Source organism: Ochlerotatus camptorhynchus, unplaced genomic scaffold, assembly GCF_037179485.1.
Source record: "Ochlerotatus camptorhynchus isolate MF236.1 unplaced genomic scaffold, CSIRO-AGI_Acam_v1.1 ptg000094l, whole genome shotgun sequence".
Classification (NCBI taxonomy): domain Eukaryota; kingdom Metazoa; phylum Arthropoda; class Insecta; order Diptera; family Culicidae; genus Ochlerotatus; species Ochlerotatus camptorhynchus.
In genome coordinates, this window is record NW_027040584.1 from 1046920 (window position 1) to 1074817 (window position 27898).

The window sequence follows — 27898 nt, forward strand, 5'->3', positions numbered from 1 at the left end:
CCTCCGGGACGTTAATTTGAAAAGTAGAAGTGAGGACATTGGCAGATATTTTCTAAAAACACTTGGCATCCCTAGGTACAGGTTTCAGGAGGAACGAAATGATTTTGGTTGAAAATGTCTGTCTCAAGTAACATTGCAAGCTTTATCAAAGTTTTAATGCATTCATCAAGTTTAAATCATAGTCACTATGACTATGAAAAAAACCGAAATTGTTACTCGGTAGTCTGAAGTAACATTTTGGGATTTATGAAGGTTCTGTAGACCATAATTCAGACTTGTAGAATGTTTTAAAACCACTACAAAACTTCCATTGTTACTTTGCAAATTACCCTTGCCCAGAAGATTTCCTGAACAAGTTTTGAGAAGTATTCATGGAATATTTCAACGATACTAACGAGCCATAACGGAGACTCAAAAACAATGTTAAAATTAAGAGTTAAAGTAAGGCTAAAACAACCAACAATTGCAAACCTTCTGCCCACCACTGTACCGTTACAGAGAGCGCAAAAACCGTCCAACACCAAATCTACATTATTGTTATTGCTGAGAGCACAAGCGTTTTCGGACTGCCTGTCATCCATTCGTTCCTTGCCCACTTGAGCTGACGACGACGACGACGACAACGAAACGATCTCCCGCTCACTCGCTGTGGCTCGCTCCCAGCAACCATATCGATCCGGCCGACGCGGCGACCTTTTGCCATTTTAATTGCACGGCTCTCGCTTCTTCGCTTGATCGGGGCTGATCGGGATCGCGAGCGAGCGATGAACGAAGAGGCGGTTCACCATCGGGCTAAGATTAAGCACGGACATCAACCTTCGCGTGGCAAGCCAATCCGGTCCCCTCGATGTAGTAGATTTTCGTGTACTAATCAATTGATTTGAGCGAGAATCTGGTGGGTTTCGGCACGAGATCCTGGGTGCCTGGGCAAACACGGAATCAAAAGTTCAAAGCAATTAATCGGAACCTTGTTTACATGGAAGCGGGAGGGCTCCCTGGCAATGCAGCAACAAGGCTTGCTTCGACCGATCCCTTTCAACGATCAGGCAAAATGCCTGCTTATACATTTTATCACCTTTCTCTTCTCGATCTCGGTGCAAGGGGGAGCATTGCAGAGCGAGAGAAAAGAGCAAAAGCGAAGCGAAATGGTGTTAAATAAATAAGCACATAAAATTTTAATAAACCTCGACACGGGCATCTCGAGAGCCCACCTTCAGCCTCTGTCGGTGGTGTTCGTAGAGGTTACTCCCAAGCCTACTTACTAGTGAGCAGTGCTGCATTAGTTCGAGCAGAGTGTGGGCTCAAGAGTTCTTCCCACTACTCCTACTGACTGCTTAGCGGTGGCCTCCTCCTCGTCGGTCGTCGGAAGCAGGATTGAGATAAATCGATGTCAAGTGCTTCTGGCTCTTCACCAGGGCACGCTAGAGAGTGTGTTGAACTGAACCCGCTGGGAGCACACGGAGGTGTTTACCGTTGGTCCGGTAGACGTCATAGCTTCTTAGTTTCGAGAACATTCCTAATAGAGAGATTTGAATTCATAATCGGTTCATCTTAATGTGCGCATTTGGACCCAATAAAAACTAAGATCGCCCTACTTCTGTTTCCGCACCATGACTCAAAACTCGTTCGCCTAGAAAACAGGTAGCCTAAACTAGCCATCGTCCACTCCATCTGTCATAGCTCGTAGATCCACCGAAAAGAGAAGGGGCGACGCCCGCATCGCTTAAACAAAAAAAAATTTGACAAATAGATGTCATGATCAATTTAGTTCGAAAAACAAATCTTCAATCCATATTCATAGATCAACCCGACCGCGAGAGCCTCGCCTCGCCCTCGTCCATCGTTTTCGCATCATGTACACAACAAGGGAGATTACAAAATCTCCGTGAAGGTTCCTATAGCCCGAGACGGCTAATACATAGGTGTAACAGTCGGAAGAAGTGTTAGTTTGTTTACTTAAATGAACCATGCCCATTTTGTTATGGCATGTTTGCTATACGAAATGCGCCTCGTGTTTATTAGCGAATTTCACATCAAAGATTGATTAATTGAGTAGGAAATCAGTTTGGCACGGCATTTGTGACCAGCATACACCTTCCGGTAGTATGAAACAGGTCAAAAACTGTTCAAATCCGCAGATAAAATTTTTGTTTTGAATTTCTGTATAGCAAAATAGTGAACTTTTCGTGAACATTAACGGCAAAGAACTCACCAACACTGGGAGACTGTGAGTTCCTGCCCACCTGTTCATTTTCCATCGTGCCTATAGCCCGAGTCCGAGACGGCTAATACATAGGTGTAACAGTCGGAAGAAGTGTTAGTTTGTTTACTTAAATGAACCATGCCCATTTTGTTATGGCATGTTTGCTATACGAAATGCGCCTCGTGTTTATTAGCGAATTTCACATCAAAGATTGATTAATTGAGTAGGAAATCAGTTTGGCACGGCATTTGTGACCAGCATACACCTTCCGGTAGTATGAAACAGGTCAAAAACTGTTCAAATCCGCAGATAAAATTTTTGTTTTGAATTTCTGTATAGCAAAATAGTGAACTTTTCGTGAACATTAACGGCAAAGAACTCACCAACACTGGGAGACTGTGAGTTCCTGCCCACCTGTTCATTTTCCATCGTGAGCCGCGTTGCTGTTGAACACACCGAGCCGTTTGTTGCAAACCGGTTTTTGGGAAATTATTTATAGGAATATTTATCACCCATTCCTTTGCACTGCTTAGCTGGCTTGCTAGTTGCCCTGACTCGGGTCACGATGGAAAATGAACAGGTGGGCAGGAACTCACAGTCTCCCAGTGTTGGTGAGTTCTTTGCCGTTAATGTTCACGAAAAGTTCACTATTTTGCTATACAGAAATTCAAAACAAAAATTTTATCTGCGGATTTGAACAGTTTTTGACCTGTTTCATACTACCGGAAGGTGTATGCTGGTCACAAATGCCGTGCCAAACTGATTTCCTACTCAATTAATCAATCTTTGATGTGAAATTCGCTAATAAACACGAGGCGCATTTCGTATAGCAAACATGCCATAACAAAATGGGCATGGTTCATTTAAGTAAACAAACTAACACTTCTTCCGACTGTTACACCTATGTATTAGCCGTCTCGGACTCGGGTATGCTTGAGCGAGTGCGCTTAGATCGCAGCAGGCCTGGTCTGGTCAGGCAGGGCTTTTCTAATAGCGAATTCGTTTATTATCGGGGTTGGAACCAGTTCCAACCCAGTGCGAAACCGAACTTTTTGTCAGTGCGAACCTCAACCTGAGCTGGGTTTTAAAAACAAACGATCAAACTGACGTTTGTCAGAAAACAAGCAGACCCAATCTTGATACCCGATCCAGGTTGGAACTGAATAATAAACGAATTCGCTATAAGCAACCAACGCCACATACATAGAAATGCTGCAATTGCCACCTAGCCCTGGCCCTGCTACAGCCAACTTGGATCTGGTCTCCAGTAGAAGCCGATCGTGCGTCCGCTGCTAGCGCACTCGATCGTGTATTTAAAAAGCAATAAAAATAGGAGAGAATAATTACAGAGTAGGCAAGCCAAAGACGGCGGTGGCGGTGTGGCCTGTGGAGCCGAGCGAGCGCGCGCCGCTTACTTTGGGATTGCTTAAAAGCTTCAACTCTCTTGCCCACGGCCGGCTCCTTCTTCCTAGCGAAGTATAGGATTTCGTCGATATTATTGGAGGTTCTACACCCGGGAGAGAAAAAATGTAAATGATCAATAAAACGTAATTAAATAATTTTATGAGTCAGAGGAAGAGCTGGTGGTGGGCTATCTCGTGGTTGAAGATCTAGAACTGCGCTGCTCGAGACGAGAGGTTGATGGACGATGTGGTTATAGATTCCTCAATGATGGAGCTCTTTTTTTCCCCTTGATGATGTTTGTTTATTTCCCCGTGGCAGTCAAAAATCAGAATATAAGGAATGCTGACAGGTCTCTGTTGTCTGTTAGGGAGGGGCTTAATCCGAATTAGACACGACAAAGAACGGCGCGAGCGAGCGAGGTGTGTGCCGGTCTCGTTTTCATAGCGGGACGGCCGGAGGCGGCGTTGGACCCGTGGGTTGTTGTGAATCGATAATTAATTAAATAATGGCATCATCAGTGTCCGTCGTCGGTGCTGCTCGGACGGAGATAGCGACTCGAGGCGAAGGTGTGGACGCGGAAGGACCGAAAACGATATCAAGAACAAGGATTATCGATTAAGAGTGTAAATCGTTGTGTATCGGTGTCATCGCGAGGGCACGATTCGGGGGAGGCGGGAGTTTGCGGGGAAAATGTACGAAGCGGTGCATACAAATTGAGGGGGCAGTTTTTTGGCAGAAAGCATGATCTGTGGCATGGAAAGACGAAGACAGGAGGTCTATACCGGAATTGTCAGAACGTAAGATCTACGGATTTACGAAGGCAATATTTGGGATCTTTCCAAAGCAAGTTTTGGAACCTTTCAACAGGTAAGATTCGTGTACATCCGGAGGCATATAGCAGGAACTACCGAAGGAAAATTTTGAATCTTTCAACAGATTGTTTCGGAATCTTCCAGGTTTTTATTCACCATCCAGACATCCAGCCGATCTCTTGTCATCCAGACTTTCCATGATTTGTTAAGATTTTTACAGAGTTCTTAATTCGCCATATTTTCAGGATCCGGGATGATCCGGATGTTCTGGGAATTTCCGAAGGCCATTTCTGAAAATTTCAGAAGATAAGCGCTGAGACCATCCGAAGGCATTTCTTTTTGATCTTCCAACAGTAAGTTGAAAACAAATGCTGAGGCAAGTTACAGCAACTTCTGAAGCTCGTTCTGATGGCAAGTTTTGTTTTGATATGCTTACAAAGCTAAGTTTTGGGAAATTCCGAAGGGACATATTGAACGTTCCGACAACTATTGAAGACAATGGACAGGATCTTAAAATCATGGAATTTCAAATTTATGCTGCATCGAAATTTGATACAATTTTAAGCTTTCCGATGATATGTGTTTACCTCTCAGTACCTTCTAACTTTACCATAAAAACAATTAATATTGACTAAAAGTCGATAATCGAAATCAAAAAAAAAAAATATGACAGTAGGTCAAAAGACATTAGCTCGAATGTACGGTCGAATGGACAAAAGATCGAATTGAACTTAGAATGAAAAAAGTTCGAATGTACAAAAGGTCGAATTGAAAGGATCGGAAAAAGGGTCACACAACAGACACTTTATCTTCCGCTATCCAATAAGCCTCCTCCACCAGAACGGGAGCCGCTTCCAGTGGTTGCATTGTATGGTAGTATCGCCAACGGGGGGCAGAGTGCTTCCACACTCATTACGAAACGGTTGCTTTCCAAAGTCGACGACGCATCGACTGAAGGAACTGCTGATGAAGAACAGTAAACAGACGAACGCGTGACACACATCGAGGGCGACCTGCTTCTGTCGACAGCCGACTGAACACTGAAAATGGACGAATGAAGAAAGGGTCGAATGGACAAAAGTTCAAATGGACAAGAGTTTGAATGAACAAAAGATCGAAATTGTAAAAAAGTCGAAGTCGACAAAAGTTCAAAAAATTTTGAATTGACAAAGAAATTTTTCGCTCAAAGTTTAAAATAAATTTAAAGAATACTCCCAAACAACTACACATGATTAAAGAAAGAATATATTATAGAGTAAGGCAGTTATTTGTATCTTAAATTGCCGTGACATGCACAGTGACTATTTGTTTTCATGATTTTGCAAAGAACTGCTCATGATTTAAAGAAGGTAAAATATTTTAGAGGTAGCCACCCTTTTTATCCTCGAACAATTTGACCAGTTTATCCATTTCGACCATTCGACCTTTTGTCCATTTCTATCTTTTGTCCATTCGACCTTTTGTTCATTCAACATTTGTCCATCTAAGTTCAATTCGACCTTTTGTCCATTCGACTGTTTCTCCCTTTAAGTTCAATTAGACATTTGCCCCTCTAAGTTCAATTCGACCTTTTATCCATCCATGCTTTAGTTCCTTCGACTTTTTGTGGCTTCGCCTTTTAGTCCTTTCGACCTTTTTTTTTCCTTTAACTGTATGTCCTTCGACCTTTGTTCTACAACCCCCTTCCATGGGAAGTGGTCAGATTTATATCAGTACCAAAACCTGACTTGCGACATATCAAACTTCATGATTTTGCAAAACAAGATCATCGGGGGTCAGTCTGAGGGTTTTCAACCACACTGGCAACTCCAGGTGATGTTCCGGGATTCGGGTTTCTCCAGGATAAATAACCAGATTTTGATCAGTACCAAAACCTGACTTGCGACATATCAAACTTCATGGTTTTGCAAAACAAGATCATTGGGGATCGTTCTGAGGGTTTTCGGCCACTTTGGTCATTCCAGATTGTGTTCTGAGATCCAGGTTTCTCCAAGGGAAATAACCAGATTTAGATCAGTACCAAAACCTGGCTTGCGACATATCAATCTTCATGATTTTGAAAAACAAGGTCTTCTGGCATCATTCTAAGGATTTTCGGCCGCATTGGCCGTTTCAACTTGTGTTCTGGGATCTGCGTTTCTCCAGGGGTAATAACCAGATTTAGTTCAGTACCAAAACTAGGCTTGCGACATATCAAACTTAATGATTTTGCAAAACAAGATCATCGGGGGTCAGTATGAGGGTTTTCGACCACACTGGCAACTCCAAGTGATGTTCCGGGATTCGGGTTTCTCCAGGATAAATAACCAGATTTATATCAGTACCAAAACCTGGCTTTCGACATATCAAGCTTCATGATTTTGAAAAACAAGATCATCGGGGATCATTCTGATGGATTTCGGCCGCATTGGCCGTTCCTACTTGTGATCTGGGATCTGGGTTCCTCCCGGGGAAGTCGCCAGATTTAGTTCAGTACCAAAACTAGGCTTTCGACATATCAAACTTCATGATTTTGCAAAACAAGATCATCGGGGGTCAGTCTGAGTGTTTTCAACCACACTGGCAACTCTAGGGTATGTTCCGGGATCCGGGTTTCTCCAGGATAAATAACCAGATTTATATCAGTACTAAAACCTGGCTTGCGACATATCAAGTTTCATGATTTTGAAAAACAAGATCTTCTGGCATCATTCTGAGGATTTTCGCCCGCATTGGCCGTTCCAGGTGATTTTCCGGGATTCGGGTTTCTCCAGGAGAAATAACCAGATTTTGATCAATTCCAAAATCTGGCTTGCGACATATCAAACTTTATGATTTTTCAAAGCAAGATCATCGGTGATTATTCTGAGGATTTTCGGCCGGATTGGCCGTTCCACCTTGTGTTCTGGGATCTGGGTTCCTCTAGGGGAAGGTGCCAGATTTAGATCAGTGCCAAAACCAGGCTTGCGACATATCAAACTTCATGATTATGCAAAACAAGATCATCGGGAGTCAGTATGAGGGTTTTCGACCGCATTGGCCGTTCCAGGTGGTGTTCTGGGATCTGGGTTACTCCAGGGGAAGTCGCCAGATTTAGATCAGTACCAGAACCTGGCTTTCTACATATCAATCTTCATGATTTTGCAAAACAAGATCATCGGGGGTCAGTCTGAGGGTTTTCAACCTCCAGGTGATGTTCCAGGTGATGTTCCGGGATTCGGGTTTCTCCAGGATAAATAAACAGATTTAGATCAGTACCGAAACCTGTCTAACGACATATCAATCTTCATGATTTTGAAAAACAAGATCTTCTGGCATCATTCTGAGGATTTTCGGCCGGATTTGAACAACTTGTGTTCTGAGATCTGGGTTCCTCTAGGGGAAGGTGCCAGATTTAGATCAGTGCCAAAACCTGGCTTGCGACATATCAAACTTCATGATTTTGCAAAACAAGATCATCGGGGACCATTCTGCGGGTTTTCGACCGCATTGGCCGTTCCAGGTGGTGTTCCGGGATTCGGGTTTCTCCAGGATAAATAACCAGATTTATATCAGTACCAAAACCTGGCTTTCGACATATCAATCTTCATGATTTTGAAAAACAAGATCTTCTGGCGTAATTATGAGAATTTTCGGCCACATTGGCTGTTCCAGGGTGTGTTCTGGGATCTGGGTTCCTCCAGGGGAAGTCGCCAGATTTAGATCAGTACGAAAACCTGACAAAACAGGATCATCGAGGGTCAGTCTGAGGGTTTTCGACCACACTGACAACTTCAGGTGATGTTCCGGGATTCGGATTTCTCTAGGGGAAATAACCAGTATCAGTATCAAAACCTGGCAATCTTGACAAAAATTGCATCAAATTACGATGCTGCATGGCTGAGATCTACGAATTTGAAATTCGTGATTTTTGCTTTCAGAGGAATGCACGTGTCTAACTACCGAAGGCCCTTGTATGAATCTTCCACACGAAAGGTCTTCGAACTTAGGAGGTTAGATCGGACATTTTCCTAAGACAGGTTTTGGAAACTTCCTTCCGGTGGCACATTCCTGGACTTCATCAGAACAAGTGTTGTTAACATCCGAAGGGCAGTGAAGGGAACTTCTAAATGCAAACGAATGCCGAAGGAAAATTCCAGGGCACCTTTCTCAGACATGTTCGGAAATCTTTCCGAAAACAGTTATGGGAACTACCGAAGGTAAGTTCCGGAATTTTATGAAGACAATATTAAGGATTATCCAAAGGCAAGTTCTAAGCGATTTTCTGAAGGCGAAGTTTGGCGAACTTCCGGAGGTATGCTCCAATCCGCCAAAGAATAACTCCAGAGTCTTCCGAAGGCAGGGGTTAAGATTTTCCTAAGTCCTGTTTACTGCGATGTTCCACTTCCAGAAGCAAGTTCTGTGAATCTTCCGGAGGCAAGTTTTGGGGCTTCTGAGAACCTTTGGTGGTTATTTCGAAAGAGTTTACAAAGGTAAATTGCAGAATCTTCTTAAATACATATTTTCAGACTGTTCAGATGCTTGTTTTAGAAACACCTGAAGGAAAGTTTAGGATCTTCAAAAATAAAGTTTTAGAATAACTCCAAAGTCTTCCGAAGACAGGGGTTAAGATTTTCCTAAGTCCTGTTTACTGCGATCTTCCACTGTAAATCTTCCGGAGGCAAGTTTTGTGGTTTTTGGGAACCTTTGCTGGTTATTTCGCAAGAGTTTACAAAGGTAAATTGCAGAATCTTCTTAAAGACATATTTTCAGACTGTTCAGATGCTTATTTCAGAAACACCTGAAGGAAACTTTAGGATCTTCAAAAAAAAAATCAAGTTTTAGAATAAATCCAGAGTCTTCCGAAGGCAGGGGTTAAGATTTTCCTAAGTCCTGTTTACTGCGATGTTCCACTGTTAATCTTCCCGAGGCAAGTTTTGGGGTTTCTGAGAACCTTTGCTGGTTATTTCGCAAGAGTTTACAAAGGTAAATTGCAGAATCTTCTAGACATATTTTCAGACTGTCCAGATGCTTGTTTTAGAAATACCTGAAGGAAAGTTAGGATCTTTAAAAAATCAAGTTTTAGGGCATTTAGGAGACTCGTTCTGAGATATTGGAAGCCAATTCCGGGATCTTTAGGAGGAAAATTTTAACTTCTTCTAAAGGCATGCCCTGCAATCTTCCGATGGGAAAATATCGAGTTTTCACAGGCAAGTTCTGTGGACTTTTGAAGGTATTTTTTAGAACCTCTCAATGGTAAATTTCGGAATTTTCTCAAGAAACACCTTTAGATTATCTATAGGAACATAAGATGCAATATTCCAAAGCCTTCCAAAATCAAGTTCCGAGATCTTCCAGTGGAACGTTCTGAAATCATCGGAAGGCTTCTCCTGGAATCTTCCATATGCAAGTAGTGTATATGCTATAGGGATGTCCTATTATCTACTGAATGCATGTTCTGGGAACTCGTGGAGCCAAATTCTATGAAATTCTGAAAGAAAGTTCAGAAAACATCCCAAGGTATGTTTAGGGACCGATGTGCCATGAATGGAACTGTCTTAAAAATCTTTAAACTTCCCTGAAAAACTCTAGAAAGTCCAAAAAAAAAATTGCCTAAATATTTCAAAACAACAATCGGTAGACCTCTGGACTTCCCTGAAATTCCTGGAACTTCTTAAAGAAGGAAAAAGAGATTCCTGTGAATAATGAAACTGCTCTTTGAACTTCACTGAAGTTCTGTGGATTTCCCTGAAAATCAAAGAACTTCGCTGCAGTTCCGGAAATTCTCTCAGTTCCTTCGAACTTCTGCAAAGTTCCTGCAATTTCCTTGAAGTCAAATGAACTGCCCTGTATGAGTCGTATGATCTTCCCTGATGCTACTTTGAAGTTCCCATAATTGTCCGAAAGTTCTTGTTACTACCCTGACATGGATGGAAATTTCTTAAAAATCTTCAATCTTCCCTGAAAATCTATAAAATTAAAAACATTCCAGTTGCCTAAATATTTCAAAACAACCATCGATAGACCTCTGAACTTGGACCTCCCTTAGCTCAGTCGGTGAAGGCGCAGCTACAAAGCAAGACCATGCTGGAGGTGGCTGGGTTCAATTCCCGGTTCGGTCTAGGAATTTTTCGGGTTGGAAAATGTCTCGACTTCCCTGGGCATATAGTTATGATTGTACTTGCCACACAATTATACTAATGCAAAAATCGTACAGGCATCGAAAGCTCTCAATTAATAACTGTGGAAGTGCATCTAGAACACTAAGTTGAGAGCACGCAATAAGCTAATATGCCATACGCAATAAGCTTGAAATGCGAGGAAGAAGAAGACCTCTGAACTTCTAAAAGAAGATAAAGAGAATAAATTTCTAACCATATTCATAATGTTCTCTGGAATTGTCAAAAGTTTTCTTGACTTTCTTAAAGTTCTTTGGATATAACTGAAATTCCTAGAACCGTTTTCCTAAAATTAATGAATTAAGATTGTAAGATCTCTAAGCTTCCCACATTTTCTACAGTTTCTTAAATTTCTCGGCACTTCTTTGATGTTTCAGACATTTTTTAAGTTTTCCAAACTTCCCTGATGTTCACAAGACTATCTCTAATTTTTAAAACTTCCTGAAGCCTCCCGCAATTTTTTTTTATTTAATGGAACTGCCCTAAAGTACTCCAAAATTACCTAAACTTCCCGCAAATTTCCTAATAATGGACCTACACTGAGTTCACAAAACTGCCAGAAGTTACGTATTTAGCTTCCCTTAAGATCTTTAAACTCAATGTTTTGGGATCTTCAGTTAAGTTCCAGAATTTTTTTTTTGTAATTAATGGGACTGCCCTGAAGCTCATAGTTCTTCATGGAAGTTCTCGAAAGTTTCCTAAAATCTTTTGAAAGCTATCGGAACTTACCATAACCGATCTTTATACTATTATGTTGTTCTGGAAGTTCTTGAATATCACGAAACTGCCCTGAAGTTTTTGGAACATCCTATAAATTCTTGGAATTTCCATGAAATTCAAAAAGTTTTCAAAATTTTCTATTCTTTCCAACGTTTATCGAACTCGTAACTTCGTTTGTGTTTTCTGGACTGTGTTCATGGAACATCTGTAAAGTTCCTACATTTTTCCTGAAGTTAAGCCTGCCCTGAAGTTCTTCCTAAAGATCTTCGAACTTATGTGAATTATTCTTGGACTTCTTGTGAAGTTCCGGAAATCTTCTAGATGCTGTCTTGATGATCTCTTAACATAGATCACGACATTTTCTTGAAATTCAAGGATCTGCAATGATTGACCCTTAAGGATCTATAAACTTCCCCAAAGTTCTGAACTTTTCTGCAGTTCTCAAAACTTTCCTGAAATTTTTGAAAGATCTCTGAATGTCTCGGGGTTTCCTAAAGTTCATGAAACTCCAAAGAAGTTTTAAAAATCGATCTATAGAGCTTTGACCTTCGCTGTACTTTTTTTCTGGAGTTCCCTGAACTTCTCAGAACGTCTTAAAAGTTCCTGTAATTTTCCGGAAATTAATGGAACGCAATTTGAGGCAGATTTTTTTTTACTGGAACAGAGTAAGTTTAGATATGATCGAAGACAAGTGTAGATCATCAAAAGAACTAATTCAAAGACCTCAATACTTAGAAGACCCTTACAGAAAAAAAACGACTCATTAGGAAAGCTTCTAAGAAGAATCTAAAGCTGTCTTCGAAGACTTTTCTCGCTGCATTCAACAGTGAGATTACTTACATCTGCTCCAGAATCCCCACTGATCAGTACTGGCAGTCAGTTGACCCTAGCCTTGAAAAATCATCTCCAGATCCTTCTGATTTCGACAGTCCACAACACCCACATTCCAATCTTAAAGTTCCCCTGGACCTAGCCTTTTGAAACAACTGAGCAACCGACGTCTCTGACCTTTGAAGAGACTGAGCTACTGCACGCCTTCCGGATTGCGGGCATCCCTGTTAATAGCTTCCAAATACCAGTAGACAACACATCCCTGCCACCTTCCTTCTTCCGGAGACCAGCAGCGGACCACCACCGACGTTCTCTTCATTCTTCCCACATAGAACTATCCCGTCCACCACACCTCGGTATGTCGCACAGAGCAGAAATTCCATCGGCGTCGTCCTCATCATCATCATCATCATCGTCCAACCGACCGTGGCCATGGCCGTGAGAAGCACCTTCCATCATCGACAATTTTCCGCTACCTGTTGCTGTAAGTACACTGTATTAAGTAGGTAGGTAGGTACTCTTTCCCCCTTATATTTATGTGCCCATCGTCGACGTCGTCGCGCAAATGATGTATTTCATAATGAACCCACATATTATCACAGGGATCACGTCGTTGGACCAGCAGCAACTCTCCAACATCGCACATCGGCCAGCAGACGACACAGAACCACCTAACGGTGTGCAGTTATGGTCACATACAAACTCCCGGGTCGTAAGTCCAAGCTGACTAAGACATTTCTTATATAGTTCTATCTCGCGCATTGTCTTTGCCAGCGAGCGTTCCGGAGCGGGCATTAAATGATCTCAACGAACGAACAGAATAAAAAAAAAAAAAAACGCGAGCCTTATTCCTTCGTAGTATTAAGCCTGCCTACGAACAGTTCCAGCGAGAGAGAGAGAAACATAATCTAGAAAGAAAATCAAGTGGAAATATTTATGTTTCATCCTCCGCTTGTTATCGTGCCTCTTTTCTTTTCTCCGGAGATTGGATTGGAAGGTTGGCGGAGGGAGGCGGTGCGGGGGATGCTCCACGAACTTGATGACGATCAAACTGTGGTAGCCAAGGCTGCTGCTGCTGCTGCCGCAGTAGAACTTCAAGTACCCACAAGGAATGGCAAGGGAGATAAATAAATCCAAACAATCTGTGGGATGTCGCATTCGTCGTCGGAATGCGCTTCACCAGTTGCTCTTTTTCCTCGTCTTCTTCTTTTCGTATATAGCAACTGCGAACTTCGAAGAAGTGCAGCAGCAGCACTGGGAACGACGACGTGCGCGATTCGGTTGACATGCTGCAATGATGTTCAATTGATTAATACTAATTATGCTGAACACGTCGTCCACAAGAAGAGAGCCCACGAAGACGGATCGGATCGGATAGGATCGAATCATCGGGGGGGCTTGGAATCGCTTTTCCACATTTATGGCCAGCTATTCAAAGGTGGAAAGTGGTTCATCTACTTTTATGGATCGTGCGCGGCTTGGCCCGTTTCGTCGTTGGCGCACACTTATGCTCGATGAGAGGTCATTTCTCTGCGCCCGAGGTCCAAATTGAATTTTGGTTTCTCGTTTCCATTATGGGTTGGGGAATCTTAAAAAGGCGAGAGGGAGGTAGGTGGTTTAAAGCTCGGTACTTTACGATCACCTTCCCAATAAATCATCGGGCACTTGATTATCTCCACGAGCGCAGAAATCGCTCGCAAGCTAATCCATCTCCTTTCTCCGAGCGCGCGCTCATAATGCATTACAAGCGCAACCAAGACTCGTAAAACCTAAACAACAACAACAACAACAACAACAACAATAAGCAAATGATTTACCGGCTTGACCTTTTCTCTTTCTCTACAAACAGCAAGTACTTGTACTCTCGGAACAGAAAGGCGCCACGACGACACTTACCTGGCATGCAAACGCAGCGAAAAGTTCCCGGATCGTCGAGGCAGCTGCCCTCGTTCTGGCACGGATGGGACTCGCACTCGTTGACGTTGGTCTCGCAGCGTGGACCGGTGAAGCCCTGGGTACAGTTGCAGGCAAAGGACCCGGGCGTGTTGACGCAGATGCCGTTGTGCTCGCACGGGGAACCTGAAACGGATGATGGGAAAACGTTAGAATCTAGAATTGTTACTGAAAGACACTAATACTATGTAGTAGAATTGATTTTTGAATAACTAAGGATATTTTCGGAAGGCTACCTGAGGTATGCATTGTTGTGAGGATTAGATGCATTACCCTTTTTCAGGGAAACCATAAACTCCAATTCGTTTGGCTCCGGGAAGCAACGACTATTGAGCTGCTTGACTAATGAGCGATTAAAAAAATCGCTTTCCAGTCTCGAGAAAATCTGCATCCTCCGACATTCCATTTCACAAAACTGTAAACTGTCTCTAAGGAAAGACCAAAACATCGGACTCAAATTAAATAACAGTACACTACACGATCGCTGACTGAAAGACTTTTCACTGAAAGACCGCTAACTGAAACAATTTTCAGATAAAGGACATTTATCTGTCAAATTGTGTGCATTTCAAAATGTCAAGATGAGCCAAATGAAGAGGATGAACAGTACATTGATGCATTTTTAACGAACTTGACAGCTGATTTGACACATGAAATGCATTTCAGATAGCGAATGTCGTACGCTAAGTGAAAAGTAAACATGTTTCAGTTAGCGAACGTCTAGTGTATTTTGATTTGTTCGTAGCTGAAAAACCATTTCCTATAGCTTTAGCGTAAAATTTAAAATAACCTAAAGCAACAAATGCTCACTTTTAAACCTATTTTCAATGACTGGAAGTGGGAGTAATTCAACCCAAATTTCAACGAGATATCTTCATATGCCTTCCATCGAAGACAACAAATCAACTCTCTTACATTTTCTCATACGAACGCTATATGAGACAGGTACAATCGCGTCATCTGCCGCTCAAAGGTAAATGCTTCGAACGAATTTGATAGCAAAGATTATATCCTCAGATGAAGGGTTTGAGTATTTGCTCATTTTTCTATGCGTTGCTTTCACCTTAACTCAAGCGCAGCGCCATTGTATATGTCGCTTAGAATCTGGCAAAGTTGCCAGTCTTCTTGATTTGTTGTCTTCGCTTCTATGCTACTTTTGAAATGTGTTCAATATTTCAGATTTATAAAACTGAGTCTTTCCAGAAGTTCAGGGACCTTCTTAGAAGTCAAGGTCACTTTGTAACAATTAAGAGAACATCATTTGATTTCAGAGAACGTCGCAAAAATTCGGAGCATACCTTAAAAGTAAAGAGAACGTTGTGAACCCTCCCTTAGCTCAGTCGGTAAAGGCACAGCTACAAAGCAATATAATGCTGGAGGTGGCTGGGTTCGAATCCCGGTTCGGTCTAGGAATTTTCCGGGTTGGAAAATGTGTCGACTTCCCTGGACGTAGAGTTATGATTGCACTTGCCACACAATTATACTAATGCAAAAATGGTACAGGCATTGAAAGCTCTCAATTCATAACTGTAAATGTGCAGTGGTGTATAAGTTGACAGTTCTGAAAACTTTTTACAAGTTCAGAACATTTTACATAAATTCTGCCAACGTTGTAAAAGCTTAGAAAACTTTGTAGAAGCTCAGTGAACTTCATAGAACTTCAGATAATGTTGTTAAATTTCAGCAAATTTTGTAGAAGTTCAGAGAACTTAGTAGATCTTCTTCAAACGTTGATGAAAATTAGCTAACTTTAGAGAAATTTAGCAAATTTTGTAGAAATTCGAAGAACTCCTTGAAATTTCAGGAATTTTTCCATTAGACTTTCTAAAACTCCAGGGACTTTTAGATGTTCAGGGGACATCGTAGAAATTAAGGAAATTCAATATAAATCTGGGGAACTTCGTAGAACTTCCGAGAATTTCGAAGAAAACCAGCGAGATTTATAAAAAAAAATCGGAAAAACATCGAAGAATTGGGAACTTCAGGCAAGACACTCCGTTTAAATTAAAGGAACTTTGTTTAATTTTAAGAAATTTAATAAGAGTTTTTCATGTAGCTTCAGGGCAATTCGTTGAAGTTTAATGAACTTAAAATAGATCCGAAAATTCCGTAGAAATTCATGAATCTTTGTACAACTCCAGGGAACTTCGCAGAAAGTTAACAATATTCTTAAAAATTCAAGGAACTTTGTAGATGTGCAGCAAATCTTCATAGAAATTCTGATAACTTTGTGGAAATCACGCCAACTACTTAGCAATTCGAGGAACTTCGTAAAACTTCATAGTAGTGCTGAATTTTGATTAAAGTTCAGCCAAATTTGTAGAAGCTCAGAGAACTTCGAAGAAGGTTCAAGGTTTTTCCTGAAGGTCGGAGAAGATCATGGATATTCCGAGTCTTGGTCAAATTGAGAGACCTTGGAAGAAAGTAATCATGGAACTTAAATGAAGCTGATGTAACTTCGTAGAAGTTGAGAAAATTTGTAGATGTTCAATGAACATTTGAGCAATTTTTCCAGCTCTCAAGAATTTTTGGCTGGAAATGCCATCTTCGCGACTTGCTGAGTACGGTGCTGGTGAATAGCCATTTACTATTTCTAATATTTTTTTTAGGAACGGCTCAGCTAAAAGTTAAGAGAAAGTTTGTCGATTTGTCAGTACAAAAGGCCTGAGCAGCCTTTTAAAATGACCTCGAAATGCAGTAAGAAGCTTGAAGAAGCCGGGAATTACTTTTTGGAAAGAGATTTTATTGACTATTTCTAGGACAGAAGAGGACTTGACTTGGATGGCTTTTAGTGGAAGGATAGACGAGTTTCGAAGATTATCTTGGATTAATATTGTGACGGTGTGAGCGAGTTTAAGGGAGACCCGAAATTAGAAGACCCATAGGTTCATGTTTCATTTATCTGTGGGTTCGTAAGAATATTTTAGAAGGTCTTAAATGATATCCAGGGAAGACCATTAAAAAAAGGAAAATTTGAAAATTGTCGTTGATAAATTTTGAGAATAGTAACTTACAATACTTTGAAGTGTGGGGAGGGGGCGACCCCGGCGTAGTGGTTAACATCCATGCCTCTCACGCCAAAGTCACGAGTTCAAATCTCACCCCCGGACAAGTCACGAATAACCCAAGAGTGTTAAAGTGACTATAATAAATAAAAAAAAGTTTGAAGTGTGCAGATCTCTCAAGATGAAGCACTCAAAGATCCATGTTAATGCCATTTCCATTCCATTCCATTTCCATTCAATTTCCATTCAATTTTCATTTCCATTCCATCATTTCCATTTCATCATTTCCATTCCATCATTTCCATTCCATAATTTCCATTGCATCATTTCCATTGCATCATTTCCATTGCATCATTTCCATTCCATCATTTCCATTCCATCATTTCCATTCCATCATTTCCATTCCATCATTTCCATTCCATCATTTCCATTCCATCATTTCCATTCCATCATTTCCATTCCATCATTTCCATTCCATCATTTCCATTCCATCATTTCCATTCCATCATTTCCATTCCATCATTTCCATTCCATCATTTCCATTCCATCATTTCCATTCCATCATTTCCATTCCATCATTTCCATTCCATCATTTCCATTCCATCATTTCCATTCCATCATTTCCATTCCACCATTTCCATTCCCATTTCCATTCCTATTTCCATTCCCATTTCCATTCCCATTTCCATTCCCATTTCCATTCCCATTTCCATTCCCATTTCCATTCCATTTCCATTCCATTTCCATTCCATTTCCATCCCATTTCCATTCCATTTCCATTCCATTTCCATTCCATTTCCATTCCATTTCCATTCCATTTCCATTCCATTTCCATTTCCATTTCCATTTCCATTTCCATCCCATTTCCATTCCATTTCCACTAAAGTATTTATGTTTATTGAGTTGTTTTTTGCTTTTTGGTGTTCTGCCATTTAAAGGCCAAGCATAAGGACTGAACGGAATTGGATGAAATAACCACCAAATGAAAACTATGGTCCCATAGAATATTTTAAGAATCGGTAAACTGGTTTCGGAGATATGGCCGGAACATGCTCTGGTTTGTATGGGCCATGAGACTAAAGCTGACATGCAACGAATAAAGTCCATCATGTGACACATCAAATGACATGAGAATCTAATAACCAGTTCAATGGCAGTCATTTTGGAGTGCCCAGGAACACACTGGCCACATCCGAAGATGTTCCGGGCACCCCCGAGAAAGTGACCAGTTTCCGACTAGGGGCAAAATCCATCATGCGATACCTCAAATCACATGCGAATTCAAAAACTAGTTGAATGGTAGTGATTTGGAGTGTCTAGGACCACACTGGCCACATCCGGCCATGTTCCGGGAACCCCCGGGGACCTCAATTTACTTAGGTCGATCGCTATTGAGCTAAATGAGTCATGAGGTCAAATTTTGGAAAGTGAGATTAGATTTAGTGAAGGAAATATGTTTAAGACTAATCGATCTATTAGAGTTGTCGGACTCACGCTGTATAAATTCCACGATCCTATATTTGAAAAAGAAATTAAAATTTTGAGTGTTGCAAAATTGACATGAATTCCAAGAGAATCTGAATCTGAATCTGAAGGTACTTCCAAATGGATTCTAACGAGAATTTTTCGTTGTATTCCAAAGGAGGATCACTTAGGCAATGCTGTAGAGAATTCCTAGGGAACGGTGGCAGTAGGACAGTTCCACGCCAAATGACGGATCGGAAAAACTCCACCTTTTCCGATTTGCATAATTTTGCAAAAAATCGGTCATTTTGGATCTTGCAAATATGTTCAAAATGGCGTCTGTCTTGCTTTAAATAAATTGTAGCATGAAAACGTCACTTCTGATCCAAATGACGTCTGAGACAAAGTTGAAGTTGAAAAATAATGTCTTCCTGAGAAAAATACAAAAATGCAAATATCTCAAAAATATCTAAAAATTAGCTCATGAAAACGGCAAACTTTAGGAATATCTAAAACCATCGACACTTGAAAATTGATTCCCAGAATTTCCCAGAAAGACTTTACTTTTCTCAACAACTCTAGCTAGAGCTGGAATTGGGGCGTAACAGCTTTTGTAAACAATGACTTCTCTCGATGATTTCTAGGAATTCAAGGCACGTGCCCAAGCAAACCAACATTACCGTCGGGTAGGGGAAGTCGATGATTTGCGTGAGCGAGCCTTGACTTTCAAGACATCATCGAAAGAAGTAATTGATTACAAAAGCTGTTACGCCCTAATTCCAGCGCTATCTTGAACTTTGTCTCAGATGTCATTTCGATCAGCAGTGACGTTTTCGTGCTAATTTTTTTTTTTAAGACGCCATTTTGTAAAAAATATCAAAAATGGCCGATTTTTTACAAAAATGTGAATGATTGTCCATAACAAACAATCATGCAAAGTTTCATGCAAGTCGGAGAAGGTCGAGTCACCTATTTTTATTTTTGATATTTGGGTTGGAACTGCTCAGCAGTTATGAGGCGTTATGAGTAGAATTCCAAAATAGTTCTGACTCTGACTCTGACGAAAAAATTTTCTACAGAATTTTAAGAAAATTCGCAACGGAATGTTGAGGAGAATTCAAAAGGGCAGTCTGAAAATAATTCTAAGCTTATTTTCTAAGAAATTCTTATGGGTTTCCGAGGGAATTCTGACAAAAACTACAAAGCCATCTTGATAATAATTCCAAATTTGATGATAGGTCCAAAGCATTTTAATTTGATTTTAAATTCTAACGATAGCTTAATGAGAATTACAAGGGAATTATAAGGAAAGGGGGAGAGGTAGCTCATCGATTCTTCCGGTTCGCCTCCTAGCATCGTGCTATAAGGTACCAGGCGATAACCAGGGTAGTTGATCGATAGCTCGATGACGTCATTTCGTTGACGTCTGCAATGGGAAATTCTCATAGCAGGCGTTGACGATGGGACGTTGTCGAGTTGTTGAATAGCAACTATCGTGGTAACTCACCGATTACCTGTCGATCTGCCAAATTTGGAAAGACGTCTGCATTGAATTGTCTCATATAATAATATTCCGCCCACTATATCACAAGAAATTGCGAGTAGCTGACTGGAATGGAGATAAGTTAAGCATTGGGTACAGGACCAAGTCTCCCCTGGGTGGTGCCAAAAGATGAGCACAATAGAATCATCAAGTTGCCATAAGGCACGGAATGAGACTATTGCATGGCTGGGTAGTCAAAGTCTTCCATTCGTTAGTCATTTCAGGTGGATTAGAGCAGGTTTAGGTTTAGGGTGGGCGTTGGCCAGATTTGGATTTTTCAGATGTAATCCTGGATAGGACCCTGTCATTGAACGTTGCGTGAAAGTGGAACTTAATGAAGGCCTAAGTACTTTTTCGTAGTTTTTAGTTTTCGGATTTGAAAGATCGTCGGTTGCAGTGGCCTGCTTACTGAGCAGAAAAACGCTGTCCCAGGTCCTTACATATCAAAGAGATTTATGGTAAAATTGCTTGTGTATCTTGTATTTTGCGAAACTCGTTGTTGTCGTTGGTTCCGGGTTTGAATGGATACACAAATTTGAGCAACGGTATTATGTGATATGAGGGGCTCGGTGGCCTTAGAGCAACCGTTTTTGCTTACTGAGCAGAACATCATGAGTCTAATCTCAGGCCCATCCACATTCAAGATTCGTCAATCGTTTTATTTGTTAATATGACTACATGGTAATAACAGCAACTCGGTGATTAAAAAGGTGCTCGTTAAATTGTCAAGACAATTTAAATTATTATCTGGGAACACTGCAAACAATTTTTGAGGAGTTTACAAGCAAATTTTGGAAAAATAATGCAATGCAAAGTTTCTAGGGAATTTACAGGAGAATTCCAAGACAATTCTGAGCAGAAGTACATGGCAATTATGCGAGAATTCCATGGTTAATCTGAAGGTTATACTAAGGGAATTGTGAGAAAATTCTTTGAACAGTTCCAGGCACAATACTCGATGAACATTTCAAATGGTCCTATCTGCTTTGATCGATTCACTTCATCGACTTTCTCTATTTACATATAACCACTGCTATGCAAACAGATTTCGCGCTAATTCTACCACATAGTTTGATAAAGGAGGTTCTTATCTAGCGTCCAAAGTGTCAAATACAACAGGGAAATGTTTTGCAGCTGAGTTATTGACGAAAGAGAAAGTCGATTTTGAAATGTTTATGTAGAATACAATTAGGTACTACAAGCGCCTGAAGGTATGCGTGGAGCAATACTGCCGTTCATGGCAAGTCCGTCCCATAGCACAAATCAGCAAGCTGAGGAAAAGGCGTTTAAAGATTGCTTCTGACCATTGCTTCTTATGTAATGAGATAATTCGTGTGGCTATTTTTCCAAACTTTTCCAGAATGAAGTTGTTGAGTTCATCTAGTATAAATGAAAATATGGGTGATTAGCTACCAACTCCATTGAAAAAAAAAAACAGTTTTGACAAAAAGGCAAATGGGACCGACAAACGATGAGCGGCAGAATAGGTCTAAATTAATATAATAATAAGTTTTTCTCAGAAGTCTAATCGATTTGCAGTCTTCGACAAAGTTGTGCTACTTAGTATTACAAATCATTTTCCAAGATTTTAGGAAATTTGAGCAACATTTGAATTTGAATGACAAGCAAATGAATACGTTAGTTTCGTTTCCCATACATTTTCCCAAACCAAATTTAAAATTATCCCGCAAATACAGATCATAACCAAATTCGTTCAAGTTTGGCACCATTCTTGGGGACCTCAACACACATCGGAAGAGCAGTGGGGAACTGGGAGTTGTGATCCATCATGCACACTCGACCCACCCTGATGAATATGCTTCCAAAATTGGAATTTCGGTGAACATTAGACAAATCAACCCCCACCACTCACCTTGATCGCACTCGTCAATATCCTCGGAACAGTCGATCCCCTTGTAGCCCAAAGCGCAGGAACAGGTGAACGATCCGTTGATCGGGCTGGTATCACAGATTGCATCCGCATGGCACGGATTGGAGGTGCAGGCATCGTCCAGATGACACAGCAGACCCGTCTTACCGGGCGTACACCGGCAGTAGAAGCTCCCGACCCCGTCGATGCAGGTCGCCCCGTTGAAGCAGGCCGCATCGACGCAATCGTCGATATTGTTGCTACAATCGGGCCCATTCCAGCCGTTCACGCAAATGCAGTTGTAGCCGCCGTGGGTGTTGGTACAGGTGGCCCCGTTCTTGCAGATCGTCGGCTGCTGCACGCACTCGTCCACGTCCGTTTCGCAGTACTCGCCGGTAAAGCTCGGCGGACACTTGCAGTGGTAGGCATTGACCCCGTCCACGCAGGTGCCACCGTTTTGACACATATTACCCGGGCAGTCGTCGATGTTCTCCTCGCAGTTTTTGCCTTGAAAACCTGTGTGAGAAAGTGGTGGAAGAGAAGGAAAATACCAGTAAATTAAAACCGTTTCATGAGTGTGTAGATGGGAGACAAAATAAGGGTGCTTGTGAAATGCAGGTTCGGCGATCGAGCGCACACCTGTTGTTATCAGTGACGTGAAATCCGGATAACGGATTTCGTTTTCGGGAGAAGAACATGCACGCGTCAACCACGGTGACGACCCTCCGAAGGGTGCTATAAGTTAATGTTCGGTAGCACTCGGCGGATTGAATTGGACATTGTTCGGATTGACCCCAGCGCAGGCGGTGCAGGTCACCCACTGTTCCCTGCTCTGAGGGTGACTAATGCAACATAATCAACCCAACAATATACAATATCCAAAGCCCAATCCCAATGTTTCGCGAGGATCCAATGATCGAACTGGTTTTTATAGCCCAAAGGGTTTCTTCGCCGATTCCTCTTTGGTGGTTCTTTCTTTGTGTGTAAACACGCTCGCGTCCACACAAAAAGGCGATCGAGAGACATGGACGACGACGTCTTGTGGTTTTTTGCGATTTCGCCCTCCGCTGCTCCGCGACCCAATGGTCGATCGTCGTCTTCGGTCGGTGTGGTTCGCCGAACCGTATACGACGAATATGTATGCGCTTGTACACTTTCCCACGGTTTCATATCTGTTTATAGAGGAAGTCTCCGCGTTCTCGCTCTCTGTCCCTTTCTCTCTCATTCTCGATCGAGAGCTCGGCGATCTCTCTCGCTTGCTCCGACCGGGACGGAGGCCACACCAAAAAGCTGTGCCCTCGTCGATCGCATATGGACGAAAAAATGTTTCCAGACTCAACAGCAGCTCAGCATTGAGACGGCAACAACACAACAAGGATCGCTCGACGACGAGAGTGTTCAGGCAGGACACACCGTCGGATTCAGAGATAGAATTACGCGCGCGCTTCACTCTTCTCTCGATACACGTGCTTACCGCACGACGACGATTCGCCATGGTGTTGGTGGGCCAGCACAGCAGCACGTGTGGTACGGAACGATCGCGCAGGGATTGTTTACGCAGCGGCGATCGAGCGCAGCCGCGACTGTATTGGTGAGACGAAAGCAAGTCAGCGAACGGCGAAGAAACGGCAAGGAATGTCGGGTTCAATCTGTCAAATTGAGAAGAAATTGGCACGAAATGGCTAATTTGTTGCGTGTATGTGAATTTTTGCTCTGCGAGCACATTCCAGCGCAACAGAAATGCACTGGAAATTCCGCTTTGGTTTTGATTTTATAAGGGGTTCAAAAACAAAAATGCAGTTTACCGGTTCAGCCGCTTGGCAGCGCTGTGGTCGACTTTCACGAGTCGTACCCATTCCGGTTGTGACACAAAGTCAATAAAAAAAATAAATAAATAGTCAACGACGACGACGACGACGACGTGATATCATTTCACGTTAATTAAAATGCAGTCCAAATAGCAATTTAAGAGCTTAGAGCGCAACTCTCGGTCGGTGGTCACAGGAATAGACGAACTCGCAGCACAGCTTTGGAATTTTTAATGCGATTTGTTGGTAATTTTTGTTGATTACTCTACTTCTTTCCTGTGTTTTAGTTTTTTTTTTCTCTCTTCAGGCCTATTTTCCTCTTCTTCTCGCTACCGCAATCATTCATCTACAACAAGCACCATCGGTGTAATCGGTTTTCTTTCACGCGGTTCATTCATTCAAGCTTTTTCAGTTTCAAACGCAATCCGATACGACTGGGGACGGGGACGGATACGGGGTGGGACGACCGCCAGAGATAACGCAGCGCACGTTTCGTGTGAGCGATGATGATCAGGGCAAGTGAGTAAGTGAGGTTAAGTAGTGCAAAGGGTTCGCTTGGGTTATGCGATCGCTAGCGGTGGTGTTGCATACAGTGGGTAATTTAGTTGCGTTCACTGCATAAAAGCATTATGCAGCTAAACAAAAGACTCTTGCAGAGAGAAGAGCCTATATTTACCATTCAACTGCACCTCGGTCATTGCTTATCCTTGACGAGATACGAGAATTTCGTCTACGATGCATAGATTTGTCCGTGTCCAGAGGCTTAGCGGCTATTGCCGACTTCGGATTTTGTTTATCAAGCTTTCAACAGCTGAGCTGCTTTATAAAATGCAGATATTCCAATTATGAATTTACAAACCAAAACAAAATTAAAGCTGAAATTATATATTAATTTAATTCATGGTATAGATTTAAGGTACTGCGAAACTTGAAATATCCATAGTAGTGTTAGTAGTGTAGTGTAGAACAAAAAAGACAGCTATGGTGATCCACAGGCGGCCGCAGAAGAAAGGCGAGCGAAAATGTTTGACGGTCCTGAGAGTCGTAATGTTGATAATAGCCAGAGGTGGCAGGTGTTTTGCAGGAAATTGAAGTAAGAAGCGAATTGTCTATATCGTCTCATCTACCCATACATACACGGATATTGATAACTGCTTAGATAACCGATGCACGCTTAGACAGCTTGCAGAAGATGCCGTGGTTTCCCTGAGAGGTCCACGTGCGGAAATCTTTCAAAAACCATTGCAAAATTCCCTAAATAATCTGTCTTTCTGGGCAAGAAATTTAGGGGACTGAATTGGTAGTGTTTACAAGGAAGCGGTTTCCAGCCCAACTGCGTCTAAATCTTTTGGGCAGAGACATCACCCAATCTTTAACCTTCAAATACCTTGGAGTCTGGTTTGATTCAAAATGCACTTGGGGACCCAAGCCTAGCTGTTCTAGCCGGAGTAAAACCCCTGCAGAACCGTTTCTGGGAGCTCTCATTAAGAATATAGATCAAATGTAGTGTCAGTAACAACCTTGTGATTGCAAACTTCGAAGAAATGCTCGAATTGAGCATCCAGTTTAGATTCGTGCGAATCTATCTAAATTAGGTGTCATCGGATATTAGCCTTCCGTGCTATAACCCCTCCTCGGGTATGCTTTACTAACTACAGTTCCCACATTGACGATGGTCTCTCCATGAAACAGGCTAGTCAAGGAGTTCCAGATCAACTTCGACCTATCTCAATTCCCCGTATTTTTGCTGAAAAGTGCCAACAAGTCAATTGCAATTGATGATTTTTCACTGATGGGGATCGATCCACTGGCTTCTTCTTCTTCTTCGTCTTCTTCTTCTTTTTTCCTTTATTTAACGACGGTCTCTGTTCCGCAATCTAGTGCCAATCACCGACGGACATCGATTGCCATCCATTGACGGCAATCGAATGTGCAGGAAGGCAGCTTCCACACCTGCGTAGGATATCGCACCCATTTAACACATATGGGCCCTTCCAGAGATTTTTATGCCTCAGAAAAATCCCACCGACCTCGGCTGGGATTGAACCCAGACCCATCGGGGTGTTAGAGAAAGCAGTCACGCTTACCACTACACCACCGGCGCCGGCTCCACTGGCTTCGGCGCAAGGCCCCACAAAGTCACTTTCAATCGAAAATCGTCAAGCTGTTTGTTTTGGCTTGACTCGTGTTCATTTCTTCTTTCATTGTCAAATGAACTTACTTTTGCATTGAAGCGAAGCTGTTCACGGTTCATTGCGTATGCGCATAGATCTGTGCACGTGAATGTCAAATTTATCATTGTCGGGTGGTTTGTTTACCCATCAGTATGGGTATTTTTCCAATCGGGGTGATGTCTAGAGATCGAATATTGATATGCGACGCCAATTCGAAATCCAAGATGGCGGCTTTCAGTTTGAAAAAAGTAGGAAATGCTGTCAAATACTTATCAATAAAGGTATTTTTGGAATCGGGATGATGTCTAGAGGATGAAAATAGATATCCGACGCCATTTTGAAATCGAGGAAAAAAATCGAAAAAGTGGAAATACAGTCAAATACACATCAATATTGGTATTTTGGTAATCGGTATGAAGTCTACAGATCGAAAATTGATATGCGACGCCATTTGGAAATCCATTCTTCCGATTTCAGATTAAGTGGGAAATACTGTCAAATACCCATCAATATAGGTATTTTTGAATCGAGATGGCGTCTAGAAGCCGGAAATCGATATCCGACGCCATTTTGAAATCCAATTCGACGGCTTCCTATTTCAGAAAAAATGGGAAATGCTGTTGCTATTTTTGGAATCGGGGTGATGGCTGGAGATTGAAAATCAATATCCGACGCCATTTTGCAATCCAAGACGGCGACTTCTGATTTGCGGAAGAGTGTCAAATATCCTAAAATATGGTTATTTTTAGAATGGGGATGAGAAGTAGATGCCAAAAATTGATGTCACGCAGTCTTTAAATCCAAGATGGCGGCTTTGGTTCAGAAAAAAACTGTGAAATACTGTCAAATACCGATCAATGTGGGTTTTTTGGAATCGGGTTGACATCTAGAAATCAGAAATCGATGTCCGACCCCATCTTGAAATTCAAGATGGTGGTTTCCGATTTCAGAATAAGTGTCAAATGGCATCGAATATCGATTTTCAGCATCTACGCATCGTTCCGAAAATATCCAGATCTTAGGGTATTTGACACTTTTTGTGAAACCCGATGGCCGCCATATTGGATTCAAAAATGGCATCGGATATCGATTTTCGGCATCCACACGTTGTCCCCATTCCGAAAATACCCATGTTGTAGGATAGTTGCAACTTTCTGAATCCTGACGGCCGCCATATTGGATTCCAACATAGCGTCCGATATCGATTTTTGCCATCTATCCATATCTTAGGGTATTTGACACTTCATAAAACCAATCACACTGGGGACAAAATCGAAACAATGTGTTAAAATTCAATAACTTCGGTGCTCGCTGGAACAAGAGACTAAAAAATAGTCATTCTTATAGAAAAAAGTCTCAGGAATCGATTCGAGTGGGTTTCATCTTGGGCACGATAGGGTAAGTTGGGGTTTTTCACAGTTTTGCCCTAAAATCTCCTATTTTGCATGATTTGAATGCTGTATCTCAAGATACCGATGATATAGACGGATGATTTCTTCGGCAAAGTTGATCAGGAGGTCAAGGAATGTTGGATGATGGACAGAACAATTCGGAATTCTTCCGCTAGGTGGCGCTAGTGATTATTGAAAGTGAATCTATTTGTGCTGCTGTATCTCAAGATCCTGACTATTTAGACGGATGATTTCTTCGGCAAAGTTGATCAGGAGGTCAAGGACTGTTGGATGACGGACAGAGCAATCCAGCACATTTTTTTTTCTCCAAGTTGCTTTGGAGTTCAGATTATTTGATCTACTGGCTCAACCATGAACTGCACGATGTCCTCAGTGACAAAACCTACAAAGACATGTTCATAAAGTTTTTGCGGATCGTTTTTGATTTATTTGATTTATAATCAAGGTTCTCCAAATTGTCTTGAGCTCAGATCAAATGATTTACCTGATCAACCATAACTGATACAAGGTCCTTAGCAACTAAACATTTCCAAACTACATCAATTTAAGGTGTATTAGAAGT

At 41.8% G+C, this 27898-nt stretch overlaps 1 protein-coding gene across 1 annotated transcript in view; it reads right to left on the minus strand.

Annotated features, from left to right (window-relative positions):
* N (neurogenic locus Notch protein) overlaps positions 1 to 27898 on the minus strand; it is a 247721-nt gene that overhangs the window by 18831 nt on the left and 200992 nt on the right. The window contains exons 6-7 of the mRNA XM_065218825.1: positions 21946 to 22458; positions 14004 to 14186 (exon numbers count right to left, since the gene is read on the minus strand). Coding sequence (XP_065074897.1) covers positions 14004 to 14186; positions 21946 to 22458 — 696 coding nt within the window. The remainder of the gene's footprint in view (positions 1 to 14003; positions 14187 to 21945; positions 22459 to 27898) is intronic.